The 15318-nt window shown below is 41.2% G+C and overlaps 1 protein-coding gene and 1 long non-coding RNA gene across 2 annotated transcripts; both read right to left on the reverse strand.

Moving 5' to 3' along the window:
• Positions 1-7465: 7465 nt before the first annotated feature.
• Positions 7466-9861, reverse strand: LOC136420380 (uncharacterized). The gene is made up of 3 exons (XR_010753196.1): positions 9778-9861; positions 7787-7918; positions 7466-7633 (listed from the first exon to the last, which is right to left on the reverse strand). It is a non-coding gene; the product is annotated as an uncharacterized lncRNA (long non-coding RNA).
• Positions 9862-10036: 175 nt separating this feature from the next.
• LOC136420303 (zinc metalloproteinase nas-39-like) lies at positions 10037-13179 on the reverse strand. The gene is made up of 6 exons (XM_066407151.1): positions 13161-13179; positions 12663-12897; positions 11825-11931; positions 10973-11207; positions 10715-10827; positions 10037-10254 (listed from the first exon to the last, which is right to left on the reverse strand). The coding sequence occupies exons 1-6, from the start codon at positions 13177-13179 to the stop codon at positions 10037-10039; spliced, it is 927 nt and encodes a 308-aa protein (XP_066263248.1).
• Between the last annotated feature and the right edge of the window lie 2139 nt (positions 13180-15318).

A 15318-nucleotide genomic window follows, 5' to 3' on the forward strand; every position in this document is an offset into this window, starting at 1 on the left:
GGGCTTTCCTGGCCTTCCTCCTTTGGGCCAAATACTTTCCTTTCTCACTCCTGACAGCATCGTCCTTTAATGACCTATAATACCGTTTGGCGCCAGGAGGGGCAAGTTGACGGTCATTATATCCCGCTCCCTACATTTTTTTCACGTATGTATCACTAATTCTTCTATAAGCATTAGGATTTACCTAACGCTTGGAACCATTAATTCGACACCTTTACGCCAACGCACCATTTCATGTAAATCAACAAGCGGACTTACGAGTATTTCGGTAATCAATGACTGTATCGTGTACGTTGTTTTTGCCGCAATTGCTACATGTGTGCAACTCTTCCAAATCATTGACATATCTCGGAAAAATTACGTCTTCAACATAGGAACCGATATGACGGCGCCTTGCGTAATCTGTTCCAAACGAACCATTAATCCAACAGTATACAACAATGTCGCTGTGAACCGATAATTTCAATAGTCAGAACAACGGTTATTTCCCGATTTATCTGTCAACCAACGGCCACTTACACTAGTTACTATAGGCGCCACATGTTACAGTCGGTACGCCGCCGATGCACTCACGATACTGCGGTCAAAATAAATAGTCCTGAAAAACATCGTCCTGCGGCAGACCCGTTCTTATGTTCCATTGCACTGTCGTGGCTATTATAAACCTTGAGGTCTGATACTTAAGCCTGCTACAGATATCGAAATGCGAGTAACTAACGTTTGCTTGCACTACTGCCCGGTAAACAAAAATATATGCAAGGCGGAAACGGAAACTATCCTAACACAGGTCATCGGCCTGTACCAAGCGAACATCAATGCGGTAGAGGGGAGTACGACTCTCGTGTGTCGCTATCGTCTTAGCCGCTGTTGGGATGTATGTTCCGGAAATATGAAAATAACACGTGTCTTTTAGAAAGAATGCAAAAACTTTACTTTTGCATTAATTGCTGCCAAAATTCAATTATTTTATAGTATAACCTTGTCATTAGCATGCTAAACCCGTAGTGAGACGGTTGGTATGGTCTTCAATACCTGTTTGCACTAGCTTGCACGTGGCTCCGGACTTTTACATTTGAAAATAGGGGAAAATAGAAAGAGTAGTTAATTTGTTGACGTCGGTTACTATTTCCAATTGCTGATGACCTGTAAACACTTGTTGGACATGTCTATTTAATAATCCAAGACAGGAAAGGGGAAAAATGAATAAATGAATAAATATAGATGATCTGCATCGTCTGCTATTGCTCACGTGATCACCCGTATGATTCTGGGAATATTCAAAATGGCGGTTTCCGAAGACGCGATCGCAAAGCCTCTGGATAATTCGCGCTTTGTTTGGATCAAGGACAAAACTAGACTTATTTGCTGTTATTGACGGACATATTGTTTATTCCTATTTTGATCGATACAAGTATAGATATGTAATGTGATGATATGAAGAAGAAAATGTCGACATTATGACGGTGTGTTGCCGCTGCTCCCTCTCCCATGACATACGTAACGTTAAAACAAACGGTTAGTAAATTGACGACCTCGTCATTGCAAAGTTTGATCTTGATGAACTTACGACTGTACCTTTTTGACATCAGTACTTAACTCGTATTGGAATGCAATTAACAGTTTTTGCATCAACCTGCTGAATCTTGATTGGCAAGCCAATACTTAAAAGTGTCGAATTAAAAGGGTGTCGAATTAATGGTTCCTAGCGTTATATTTAAACAGTATCATTTTTATTGTAGTAGAATTGCTTAAGTTTATACTGCTTGCAAATGTCTGTTACAGCATCTGTAAAAGATGATCACCTCCGTTGCTTGGTCTACAACTGATTGGCTTCAGACACCAAGTTCATAATTCAGTCAAATGATTCCCCTCGTGTCATTGGCTTGGAACCGCTGTGTTCTACTTAGAGTTGGGGTTCTCATTGTTAATCAGTTAAACAACGAAATTAAAAGCCCCCCCCCCCATGACCTTCCAGAATCTTGAGCCTGATCTCGTATCGGGGATGATCCCATCATACCATGTTAGCTTCGGTCTTAAGGCAGATAGAACCATACATCGTGATACAGAAATCTTTTAAAGTACTCTTTATAAATCCAAATTGCTTCAGCCATCGTTCTTGCAACATGATGGTCCATATTAAGGTCTGATTTTGTTGCGATGCCTAGATCAGACATGTCGTTCACTACGGTCAAAATTGAACCAGACATATGATAATCAAAACGGATGGACCCGACGTGTTAATTTTAACTCTTTGCATTTAAATAGGTTAAAACTCAACTTCCACCGTATTAATTTACTCTCCAGTCGTTTAGTTAACACAAACATTCTTGTTATTTCAATCAGTAATTTTGATAACGGATCACTCTGAAGCATTAATTGTCGTCTGCAAATAGTGCTTACATAGGATTTCTGACAGAGCTAGTAACAACAATGAAGTAGTACGTGTACCAGCGTATTATGAGCTTTTCAAAGCAATACAAAATTTAGTAGCACAAGCACTGTGAGCTAAGAAGTTAAAGAAAACAATACATATCGACAAGATAAGTACTAAACTGTGACGTCTAAGGTTAGGTTCACTGATTTGGACCCTTTTTTTTTCATCACAGCAATATGCTTAGACCAATCAATAGTCAATATGATACTTGTAACAATTCTTAATGACAAAAATGAATGGAACCCTTTCTAACGTTCATAAACGTAGAAGATAGAACTGTTTCTATTCTACAAAGTACATTCCCTAAAATCATATTAAGAGCAATTAGATGTATGACATGAAATCCAGTTTTACTTACTTTTGAATACGAACTATGCCGACCAACATGTCGCGAGAGTATCGCACCACCATTAACCCAGTGAGGTCGAAACAAGTGATTTTTGGACCACCTTTTCTAGGTCCGTCTCTGTTTAGAGCAAGTAGCGCTGTCCCTGAAAAGGGCTGCTTGGTCACTCAGACAGCTGCCGAATGTTGCTGTTGTCTCGGGTCAGCAAGCAGACGACCATCACGTCCGAGCCGCCTACATGTGGACTTGAGACTGCGACTCCCAGTGCATCTTCACCTGCAAAATTCGCCTCTTCTCCATCGCTGCAGGGCCACCCTTCCCGCCTGCGCTTAGTAGGTTTATAGAGACGGTTGGTGCGCGCAACCAACTACTGTTGGAGCCAGCCGCACTCTTTAGGCTCGGCATCCTTCCACAGTGGTACAGCTGTTGGTTTTATGGACTGGCCCTGTCCTGGTCCCCTCACGTGGTTTCTCCCGCCTGCTGAAGCGGTGTACCGTTGTGTGGCACTTGGAGCCAGCACGTGAGAGTTTAGGGGATGAGTGAGGTACAGTGGTGCCTGTCCACCCTACCGATGGTCGGTCGGGTGCAGCAGACAGGCACCAAAAGACGGACCAAGGTACGATGTGGAAGCCCACGGTATAAAACCATGGTACGGTGTGCAAATCCGAGGTACAGACCTCTACTGAGACCGCCCTACACCCGTTGATAAATAACAAGAATGGAAACGGACCTAAGATTGATCCTTGAGGTACCACGGACAATACAGGCAGATAGTTGGACTTGTGACCATCTACGATTTTTCTTTGGTGGCGATCGTAGTGGTAATCACTAATCACATTAACCCTCAAACACCCGAACCCCTTTTTGCGACTAAAATGACTGAACGGCGTCAAAAATGACCCCAAAATGTTTTGTTCAGTAGAATCTCCCTTTTCACTTTTTTCGATGATTGTTATCAGTACATTGCTTCATCAATGTAAGAGGAATGTTTTGACATGTTTAGGTATGAACAATTCCCGTTCATTATCATAATTTGTGCAAAAAGATCAGAAGGACCACGTTTTGAACTATCCCTATTAAGACAGTGAGGGGATTTTTTTAGCTCACGCCAAATGTCATGTTGCATGGCTCCTGAACGGCTTACGCTAGAGCCACCAAGTTTGGTGACATTTCATAAAATGTCCTTAGCAAAGATTAAAGATTAATTAAGTAAGTTCATCTTTTTTTCGTGTTGCCATGACAGCGGATTTTTGGCAAGCATATTTCATAAAATATGCTAGTTTTAGTTCAAACAATGACGTTTCGAGGCTTTGTTGGTACAGCACATTTGTTTTCTTACATTGTAATTATCTTATGTAATCCAATGTAACTTTCCTGATTTTACATTAAGATATTTTGCTGATTTGATGATGTCATCGGTCAAAATCCAAGATGGCGGATAGCATCACATAAAATTACGTCATAATGACGTCATTTTACGTCGTTATGACACAAAATTTGTTATGGTAATATCAATCTACATGTGCATCATCCTCTGAAAATTTGGTGGTCATTCAGTTTAAGAGTTACAGAGGTCAGGTCTCAAAAACAGCACACCATTTTTGCCCGGGTCAAAAATGGCCCCAGTGGAATCACTCCAGACTTTCCTCTATAATGTCAACAGTTTTGCGTCAATCTTGCTAGAAAATTAGGAGAGGTTAGAATAGATGTCTACTGACAAAGTCACGGAAGGAATTTTTTCCGATCAAACATGTTCAAATGGCACATCAAAATCCAGGCCTGGGGTCAAAAATGACCCCATTCGGGTTTTTGAGGGTTAAGTCGTTGACTATCAAACTCAAATAATTTCAATTTATGTAACTTATGAGAGACAGTATGTATGAAATAATCCACATTATTCATTCTGTTAAAGAATCTTCAAAATCTTTATTTCTCAAATCTCCATTTACTTTCACTGTCATCAGGGCAACGAAAATGGCGGGGGAGTTTTAAGAAATGTTCATCCTTTTTGACATATCAAATAAATTTTGTAATAGCTCGTAGTTTCACGCCCCTTAAAATTGCAAACTCAGGACGTTTGTGATCAGAAATTGGTAAAGGTCAGGCTAATCTTTTTTCAAAAATACATATTTCATCAAATGTTAATTTTCAAAAAGGACAACCACCCACTGACAATGGAAAGTTATTCAACCAAACGCCAAGGTCTAAATGTGTACAAACCATCAAACTTTGCTGGTTGCTTGAATTCCAATACTCTGTACTTCATTTTCGTTGCATTGATCATCAGTGATAACGTGCATAAATTTAACTAAATGTAGTCTTTTTTTTCTGTGCTGCCAGTAAACACAAGTTATGTCAACTATGCATACATTCAAACAGAGATAAGCAAAAGGCATTGTAACAGTAGAATAATCCAAAACATGTACATTTCCATAAATTGAAATACATGTCAATTTTAGAGCTGACAAAAACAAAAAGACAATCTGTGCAAAAGATACAATGCACTGCAAATGTTAACCGGTGGCTACCTATTATCTCCTCCAACAATCCCATACAGCTACTTGTTTAGGTGAGTGACTTCAGTAGCAGATCATACAATCAGTTGGTCAGCACTCTTGGGGCCTGTTTAAAAAACTGTCGATTTATACCTGCTGCCTGCGGGCCTCTAAAATAACCAGCCTTGAGTATGTTCAAGCTAGGTGGTACCTATAACAGCAGACGTTCAGAATTCAAGTTTCCTGTAATCTTATCTAGTCTATCATGTCCTCTTGTTCTAACTTTCGATATCAATGACTTAATTTGCCTCTCGAATAGTGAACAGTCAGCTATCAACATGTTTGGGGCCAGGTTGTTTTTACTTCGATAATCTGGCCTACTCCGGAGAGTCTTTTCAAACTAATAGTCAAGTTTTTCTCGATCAAAATTCAAGATGGCAACATTCACAGCAGACCTTAAATATGATAGTGACAATTTCGTTTGATGTACATGTTTCCCCGTTTACCCAATCCTGGTATTGTCGAGCAGAGCTAACCGCCGTCATCTACCGTAACGGGGGAGAATTCGGTAACCACGAAACATAGTTTTTAGACTCGTAAGCATGCTACGTAGCACTATTTAAGTTTTACTGACCAGGTATGAGCTGTCAGTTTAAGAAGAGAAAATCTGCTATTACGTTTCTAACGATATCAACCCTAGCAAAACTTTTAGATGAGATTTAAACTTGAATATTATGTCGTAATCTATACCTCTACAGTTAAAGAAGATTTTAATTAATTTTAGATGAGTCTCAATTTTACGGCAGTCTCCTAATCTCGGCAGCGAGTTTTAATATTGAAAAAAGTAAAAGTAACAAACACTTCTCATCTACGTCTAGTAAGGATACGGATAACGTCATTTGAATGTCCGATGATTGCGTCATACTCTTAAAAGGATTGGGCAGTTATTTCAAAGTTACAGTTTTTTTATAAGGAATACAATTGATTGTTCATGTTAACATAGGCTTTTCTATGAAGCCTTCTGTGCTCTTTGTTTATCCAACAAGAAATAAATTTTCTAACTCCCTGAATGTCCATAACATTGTAGGATTAAACTACAGGTGCTGAACTCTCAGGGATGAGCGCGATAACATGATGAACATGACCATAATGACGCTGACCCGCGAAATAATGGTTCCCGTGTATGTTGTTGCTCTTCTACAGTACAGACTCTAAATGACATTAGATATTGTGTACTACACATAAAGGTTATTATGATACGAGCCTTGAATTGGAGAACTTCCTAACTGACCAATCCAGTTAAGAACCACTTCTGTTCAATAACTCACACCATTGTCATCCGCGATCCCATTCGACGTTTAAACGAAGAATGATGTTTGCATAATAAATGATGTAAATCCATGTTATAAACTCTTCCTCGTTGTGCATGCAAATGAAACGCTAGCTGCTAGGACTACTGCAAAAACTGCAAAAAAAGTATAGCTTCCGTTGCAGACACCGCCGATTTTTTTTTTCAAACATGTGCAATTTTCTGACAGCTTTCGTTTGCGTAGACAGATCTGATGGCCTGCAGAGCATGAAAGCAGAACCCGGTGCATAATCTAAACCCTTTTAGTTCAGTTAAGAAAAAAATTGTCGGAGAGGTTTGTAACGGAGGCTACGCTAGGTACACGTTGGTCCAAAGGCAACTGTACGATGCACTAATTGCTGAACGTTGCCGATCCTGTCTGTTCTGTTCTGATCTGACCTAACCGAACAGGACGACGTGAGCCAGAACGATTGATGTCAGCGCGCTGCCGGCAATGGTAGCAACACGCGCTCCGGAGTCTATCAAAAGGTACAAAAAGTAAAATGTTAAATTCATTGTAATGAAAAAAAAGTTGCATTAACCGTAAGATATTTGAAATAGCCCTTTATCACCCAATTCCCCATTTGTTATAGAGTTAGGCAGCAAGGAGGTTGATTGTAAAAAGATACTATCATCTTTCCAAAACTTCAAACTCTCCCAATCCTTATATCAACGATCCGATCAGTACAGCCCCGTGTTCTTACCGTCATCAGCTTTCGGATTTGCAGTGCCTGTTGTGCCGCCAGGAGGCATCGTGTCGTCAGTTTGTCCTGTGGTCAGACCGTTAGGAGGTGTTGTCAGGTCGGGCTGCCCTTTGGTGGTCAGACCGCCAGGAGGCGTTATCAGGTCGGGCTGCCCTTCGGTGGTCAGATCGCCAGGAGGCGTTGTCAGGTCGGGCTGCCCTTCGGTGGTCAGATCGCCAGGAGGCGTTATGCCGTCATGTTCTTCTATGGTGGTCAGAGCCTGATTCACTGTTCTAACGTCATCAGTTTCTGTTGTGGTTTCGATTCCTGTAGTAAAGTCGAAATACATTTAAGTTGCAAGGCAGCAAACACTTCGTCACATTGTTCTTTGTGCCATTATTTTGATGTTTTAGTGATCTTTATTTGAAAAACGAGATGCCTCGTAACACTCCACTTCACCTAACAACGCTCCAGGCTCACCTCCACCCTCACCCCCACAGTCCGTCTCGTCCTCACCGTTCTCACAGTCGGGAGACGTTCCATCACACGAGAAGTCTTCCGGGATGCACGAACCGTCCAAACACCGGCGTTGACTCTCCGGGCAGCCCCAAGCTTGGGAAAACATAGGGCGGTAGAAATGAATTAAATTATATGTGACCCACATCCCTGAAGGGACCTCGGGTATAATCTCGGGCTGTTTGTCCGACTGAATGGCGCTCTCGCCACGGCACGCGTTTTTTTTTTCCCAAGCACACCGGGTCACCCCTACTCTTCTCGATACGTGTGTTGGGTTCTTTTACGTGCAGAGTTTTGATGCTTATGCCCGAAGCTCCAAAATGACGAATACAATCCCTTACAACATGCCAAAGCTGGAGTCGACCCCTAGGAGCGAACTCGGGCTGCAGGATCCACGGAATTTGATCCAGATGGCGAAGCAGCGGGGTTGCGTTACGCCAAGGGGACATGCCAAATATGATAGGGTGGTAGATGAACAGATAAAGCAGCATTCTAGCACATTTCATGATATATGCTTTGTAGATATGGGCCAATCAGGAGCAAGGGGAGGGCGGGCAGGCAGCCAGCATGGGTCGGAAGGACTCAACTGTTACTAACATCACTACCGAGCCAGGAAGGGCGGCCCGCGGGGAAAAGGAGTATCTATAGCTGTCTGTACGTGTGTTGACGGGAAGGCATTCAAACTGCCCCCCCCCCCTTCGCGTCATTATTTCATTCGCATCAATTTACTGAGTATTAGACAAGAAGCATATATGCTTAGGAAGGTCTTCTGCTCATAAAATACAGATGATGGTCAAAAGTAACAAAAGGAACTAATGATTACAACGTAACATATAACTCAGGTTAACATCAAATAACAAGACAAACTAAGTCATCATAACATAGAAATTATAGTGATACAGCGAAAGGAATTTATAATTATAAAGGTTACATATTAATCTAATTAACAGCAGTAACAAAACGAACTGAATCAAGATTATAATAGAACAAACACAAGCTGGCTTACCAATGTAACTAAGCTAGGCGAATCTTCCAGTCATTGAAATAAAATTCAACACAATATCGAAAATTTGGCAACTGATGGGTGGTGGGAGGGAGGATTAGGGTATATTACGTAGTCTTATTGAATTAAGGGGGTTAAAGGGGCATATTTCTTCAAGGTTTAAACAGGACAGCCTTTGCAACATATGGGTCGTTTCGATCATGATGATGATAATGATGATGATGATGATGATGATGACGGTGATGATGATGATGATGATGATGATGATGATGATGGTGGTGGTGATTTTTCTTCAATGCAAATATAAAGTATAATTCTTTCTTTATGACACACTTACAAATCTACTATGAAACGTGGTTAATCTTTCACTTGATTTGTATCACAATTAGGCAAAATCTATGGTATAGAGAAGGCTGGTTGTTCCTTTCCGTGTTCATACGCAATGCATTAAAACTAATCCAGAGTTACGATACTGCCACTCTGTGGTGTATGTTGTTTAACCATGTAACCCCTTGTGGGGTCGCGTGGCAAATCTGCACCGTGCTTGGCCCCAGAGGTCCCGGGTTAGATTCCTGTCGGGTCACCGATCTTGTGCCCTTGGGAAAGGCACTTTACACGACTTTCCTCACTTAACTCAGGTGAAAATGAGTACCTAGCCTAGTCCCTCAGATAGAACGTTAAATGGAGGTCCCGTGTTTGGGGAGAGCCACACCCCATGCACGTTAAAGAACCCACCACACCTTTCGGTAGAGTAGGGACATGCCCCGGTGTGCGATGGTGCAAAACCTTACAGTCGGAATATAGGCTACAAAATTTTCAGCAAGTTGAAGTTGGTAGTCTCAAAAAGGAAAGACAAGACAGACAACCCATTATTTTGTGTCGTTTGAGCTCAAGAAATGCACTCCAATCATCTGCAACAAAGCAAACATGCTCGCTACATCCAACACTTTACCTGTGTAGTTGAACTGGGACAGCTGAGCCGTGACGCTTCTGCCAGATGTAAACACCACGAACAACTTGTTAGATGTACTGGTGATGGGGCCGAGGGAGTGGACTGAAACATCGCCTGAAAAGCTGGAGATCAAAATGAATCGCCATTTGCTCTGTTTATGTCACCAAAAAAAACTTGAAGTTGTGAATTATGAGGCAAAAAATCAATCTCATTAATCACTATGCATTATCCTAACTGTACTACTCTACCATTCAGCCCATTACCTCTGCAATAGTGCAGCTCTGCCACTGTCTCCATCGTAGATGGCCCAAAAGTCAGAATCGTAGTCTAGGTGGAAGCTGTCAAACGTGAGACGAACAGTGCTCCCTTCTGGCACGGTGATCGTCCACTCACAGGTCTTATCAGTATTGTAGGTACCCGGTGATTTGACAATACCCCCAGGGGGAGCCGTCAGGGTACCTCCACATCCAGGCACCCCTGTGTATTTGGAGATGATGAAAGACATCAGCGATGTGAAATCTATCTTCATGACAGGACCCTTCAATTTATTTCTACTATGTCTTTCATAATTCTTACGGGGATTGCCAAAACATGTTTTTTGTTAAAATGAGACTCATTCTAACACACATGTAGCTTCAAACAATACTTGTACTTCGTAGTAATATTCAATGAGTAACACATTTTAATGAGCATCAAATGCCTGGGCTACTATAGAAAAAAGCTGTTAAAAATGGCAAGGAAAGTATGAAAAACTAAAATATGTGTACCTCTATTATAATTGTACGTCGAAATGCAATCTTCGTTGTAAGCTGTTAGACCATGTCACCCATTACTTTGTGCAGTTCCAGCCATGTCATAACAAGAGAAACCAAACCATAAAATGTACTCCAATAATCTGCAACAAAGCAAACATGCTTGGTGTAATCGAACACCTTACCTTTGTAAGAGAACAGGAACCCCTGAGCCGTGCCACTATGATCAGATGTAAACCTTGCAAATATCTCGTTAGATTTGCAGATGACCGGGTAGACTGGCGCTCCACCTGATAAGCTGGAGATGAAAATAAATCATTATTAGCTCTGTTTATATTACTTATAACCATGAAGCCATCGATTCACATCAGTGTCACCCTCTGTATCCTCTTCACTGCTCTACTCTATATACAAGAGCATTGATTGGCCATTCAGGTCATTACCTCTGACATAGTGAAGCAGTTTCGCCGTCTCTTTTGTAGATGGTCAGAAAGTCATAACTCTCTTCGAGGTTGAAGCTGCCAAACGTCAGATGAACGTAGTTTCCTTCTGGTACGGTGATCGTCCACTCACAAGTCTGGCCGTTGTCGTAATGGTCGGGATGGTTCGGTGATGTCACAGTACCTTCAGGGGGAGCCGTCAGGGTTCCTCCACATCCAAGAGCACTGATCTCTGTCGCTACGCGTAAGAAAGAAATGCGTAACGCTTCATGCATCAACGGCCTGGGCACAGGTGATTTATCGTGTGACTAACATATACATGTAACAAACATGTCCAGGCATGTATGACAACAATACACGACAATAAACATACATACATAGAAGACAACGGGATTGTACTGAGCTTAGCGAGTAGAGTCATCTTTTTCTCGTCCCGTTGTACGTGTATAATGTCGCCACAAATGTTTCTCAGACAAGTTTTTTGAAAAGCTAAGCGCATCAAAATTTCAAATTTATCCCTCGCTACTAGATATTCGAATCATTTCACACAGTTAAAAACTACAATTTATTTGCAATGATACAGATTACCATGATAAAATTCCGTTCATCTATTACTTGATCTTTATAACAATATTGGCAAAATCTATACTGCAGAGGAGTGAGGTTGTGCCTCCCCGCTTCGATATTATGTGATTTAAGACAACTATTCCTATTTTGAGTTAGACTATTATCCATGTTGCTAATCCATGTAATCCATTATTCTGTACCGTTCCAGCCCAAGATAATCCATATCATAACATGCACTCTAATCATCGGCAACAGAGCAAACTATGTTCCTGTAATCAAACACCTTACCTGTAAACTGGAACCCCTGACGCGTTTGACTCCCGTCAGATGTAAACCTCACGAACATCTCGTTAGATGTACTGGTGATGGGGTAGACTGACAGTTCACCTGTTAAGCTGGAAATCACAAATAACCTTTCTTGCTGCTTCTGTGACCATAAAAATATTGAAGCTTCTACATTTAAAGTTAGCAGGTACATGTAACATTTTTAATTCACCCTCAGTATCATTCAAACTGCTCGACAAACAAGAAATGTCTGTTGTTTTCAAGCAGGGCATGCTACCATCGGATAATAGTGGGGATGTAATGCCAAAATACAGTTTGCCAAATAATTGTACGGATAATAGTGGGGATGTAATGCCGAAATATAGTTTGCCAAATAATTGTACGGATAATAGTGGGGATGTAATGATGACAAAGTATTGTACGTGCACCAAGGCTCCTGAGTGAAAGCACAGGCAGAGTATAGTTTTATGTAACTAGACATATTGGCACACGGCATTCAGTGAAGATCAGGTGCAGTGTTATTTGAACTTTTAATCAGTTTTGTAAAGCTTAATATGAAATGAAGTGTATTTTGAAGTCAGCTTTAATTTGTAATAGAGCAATATTTTTAAAGGCACGGGAGGAACTAAGGTGCTAATGTAATCTTTTCTAGCTGGGCCCACTGAAGCATGTGTGTAAGTGTCTAGTTGCTGTCGCTATCACCTGGTCTGTACGGGGGAAGGAATAGACAATTCGAAGACAAGCAGCGAGGCATGCAGCCGTGCGGAAAGCCGATTCCACTATCAATGTCGGACGACTATAGTCGTGGGATTAAAAACGGTATGGTCATTCAGGCCATTACCTCTGCAATCGTGTCACTCTGCCACTGCCTCCATCGTTGACGATTAAAAAGTCATAATCGTCATCGAGATGGAAGCTGGCAAACGTGAGACGAACTCTGCTTCCTTCTGGTGCCGTGATCGTCCACTCACAGGTCTGATCGTTGCCGTAGTTATCGGGATAGTTCGGTGATGTCACATAACCCTCAGGGGGAACCGTCAAGTTACTTCCACATCCAGGAGCACTGGTCGCTATCGCTAAGTATAAGAAAGTAATGAGGAACGCCTGTCATTTTTGATGTACTTTGACCACGTTGGCTACTCTACAAAGGATCTGTTCAAAACATCATGAATTAGCCAAGGAAATAGCAAAATACCTTTGTTTCACATTCATGCCTCGAAAGGCTAGGCACAGGAGGTCTAACGTATGATTAATATATAACAAACATAAACTAGAAAGTAGAGACGAAAATACAAGAGTTTAACATGAATAAAAGATAACAGCGCAATGGTAGGCTAACCTAGTGGAGTCAACTTCATTTCGTATCTTTGTGTAGTTGTGTAAGTACAGATGTGTCAACAGGAAGGTTTCTCATACAAGATTTGTTTGGACTGGCAGAGACAAAGTGGCGCCTCGCTTTGAAAATGGCAAGGTATTTGACACAAATTCAGAGGACCTGGGTTCACAACCTGGCATGCCTCGTTGACGTACTAGTGTTCTTGATCTTGGAAAAGGACCTTTACACGAACTTCCTCACTTCAATTAGGAAAGAAAGTGTACCTAGCTTCGTCTAGGGACCTCCCTCGGATATGATTTTGAACGGAGGTCCCATGTTGGAGGACATCCACACTTCGAGCACATAAAAAGATCCCACTACACGGATCTAAAAGAGTAAGGGTTCTTCCTGGTGTGAGTGGATCAAATGGATCTTACAGGATATGCAACTTGAATTGTCCTTTACAAACAGTGTGTAGTATGCCATCAGGCGAATACTGCACAGAAATCTATCAGTTGCATTTAGATATTCGAAGCATGAAATATTGGAACAGGTAAAAAGTATTCTTTTCTTATTGCACAGTTTAGAATCTGAAATTAGATGTCGTTAATTTTTTACTTTTACGTGCCTTCCTGTATCGAGACGTAATTTGTGACAACTATCCCAATGTTAAGTGACAGCCACTCTATGCCGTATGTTGTTAATCTATGCATTCTATCAAATTGAGCTTTGTTAACCCAATTGAAGCTGCGCCATAGCCTTCATTCCAATCATCTGCAACAAAACGAACATACTCGCTGTAATCAAACACCTCACCTGTGTAGGTGAACTGGAACCCCTGACGCGTTTCACTCTCGTCAGATGTAAACCTCAGGAACATCAGGTTAGATGAACCTGTGATGGGGTCGACTGACACTTCACCTGTTAATCTGGAGAACAAAATAAATCGTGTTTTTTCTGTCTAGTTACCCAGAAAATATTAAAAGATTTTGATTGAGAATCTGTATCCACATACTCCCCCTCTGCATCAACCATACTGCTCTACTCTACAAGTCTGCTGTTAGGCCGTTGCAGCCATTACCTCTGCAATAGTGTAGATCCATCACTGAGCCCATCGTGGATGGTCAAAAAGTCATAGCCGACCTCGAGGTTGAACCTGCTGAACGTCAGGTGAACGTAGCGTCCTTCTGGTACGATGATCGTCCACTCACAAGTCTCATCGTTGCCATAGTGACCAGGATAGTTCGTTGATGCCACAGTATCTCCAGGAGAGGCCGTCAGGAGACCTCCACATCCAGGAGCACTGGTCAGCGTAACTAAGTGTAAGAGAGTTATAAGCAATATTTATGGACCTTGAAGTTTTCGGCGTACTTAGACAAATGCTAAGGAAATCATGCAAAACTAACCTTTATTATTCCTGCATAATAGGACTAGGCACATGTGATCTACCATAGTAGTTAATAAGTAAGGTATTATATCTAAAATGATAAATGAAATGAAAAAAATACCTTTACTGTACACTCATGACTGGAATGGTAATGTACAGGTGGTCTGATGAATGACTAGCAGGTAGATAAATACAGAAATGTAGAGCGGAAAATAGACGAGTCAAATACAGAATAGACAAAAGTGCTATGTCCAAACGAACCTAGTAGAGTCAAGTTCCCCTCAGTTCTTTATGCAGGTGTAGATGTGGCAACATAATATGTTTTGTTTTTTTTTATATACAAGATTGAGCTTAGCCCATCACAAGGACAAATCCAGTTAGATATTGGAAGCATGGAACATTTTTTTGGAAAGGTTTAAAGGAAAAATGCTTTCCCTGTGCTAGAGTTTACCATCTGAGATAGGATTTCGTTAATCTTTATATAATTTATCACAATATTGTAAAATTTTATATATGCAAAGGAGTGGGGTAGTGCCTTTCCTCTTCGATGAGAAATTTGTCAAGAATATTATATCTTATGTTAAGTTACAGACAGTCTAGGAGGTATGGTGTAAATATAATGTAATCCATTATTCTGTGCCTTTTTATTGGTGCCCAATAGAAACCATGCCACAACATGCACTCCAATTATCTGCAACAAAGCAAATATGCTCGCTGTAATCGAACACCTTACCTGTGTAGGAGAACAGGAACCCCTGAGCCGTGCCTCTGTAGTCAGATGTAAATCTTACAAAT

Source organism: Branchiostoma lanceolatum, chromosome 15, assembly GCF_035083965.1.
Source record: "Branchiostoma lanceolatum isolate klBraLanc5 chromosome 15, klBraLanc5.hap2, whole genome shotgun sequence".
Classification (NCBI taxonomy): Eukaryota; Metazoa; Chordata; class Leptocardii; order Amphioxiformes; family Branchiostomatidae; genus Branchiostoma; species Branchiostoma lanceolatum.

What these genes read in the sequence shown, in the direction of transcription:
- LOC136420303 (XM_066407151.1), bottom strand. An exon ending in AGAGTGACACGATTGCAGAG is followed by an intron (nt 11,932 to 12,662) that starts GTAATGGCCTGA and finishes TGTGATTTCCAG; the next exon opens with CTTAACAGGTGAACTGTCAG. An exon ending in GTTCCTGTTCTCTTACAAAG is followed by an intron (nt 10,255 to 10,714) that starts GTAAGGTGTTCG and finishes CCAAATACACAG; the next exon opens with GGGTGCCTGGATGTGGAGGT.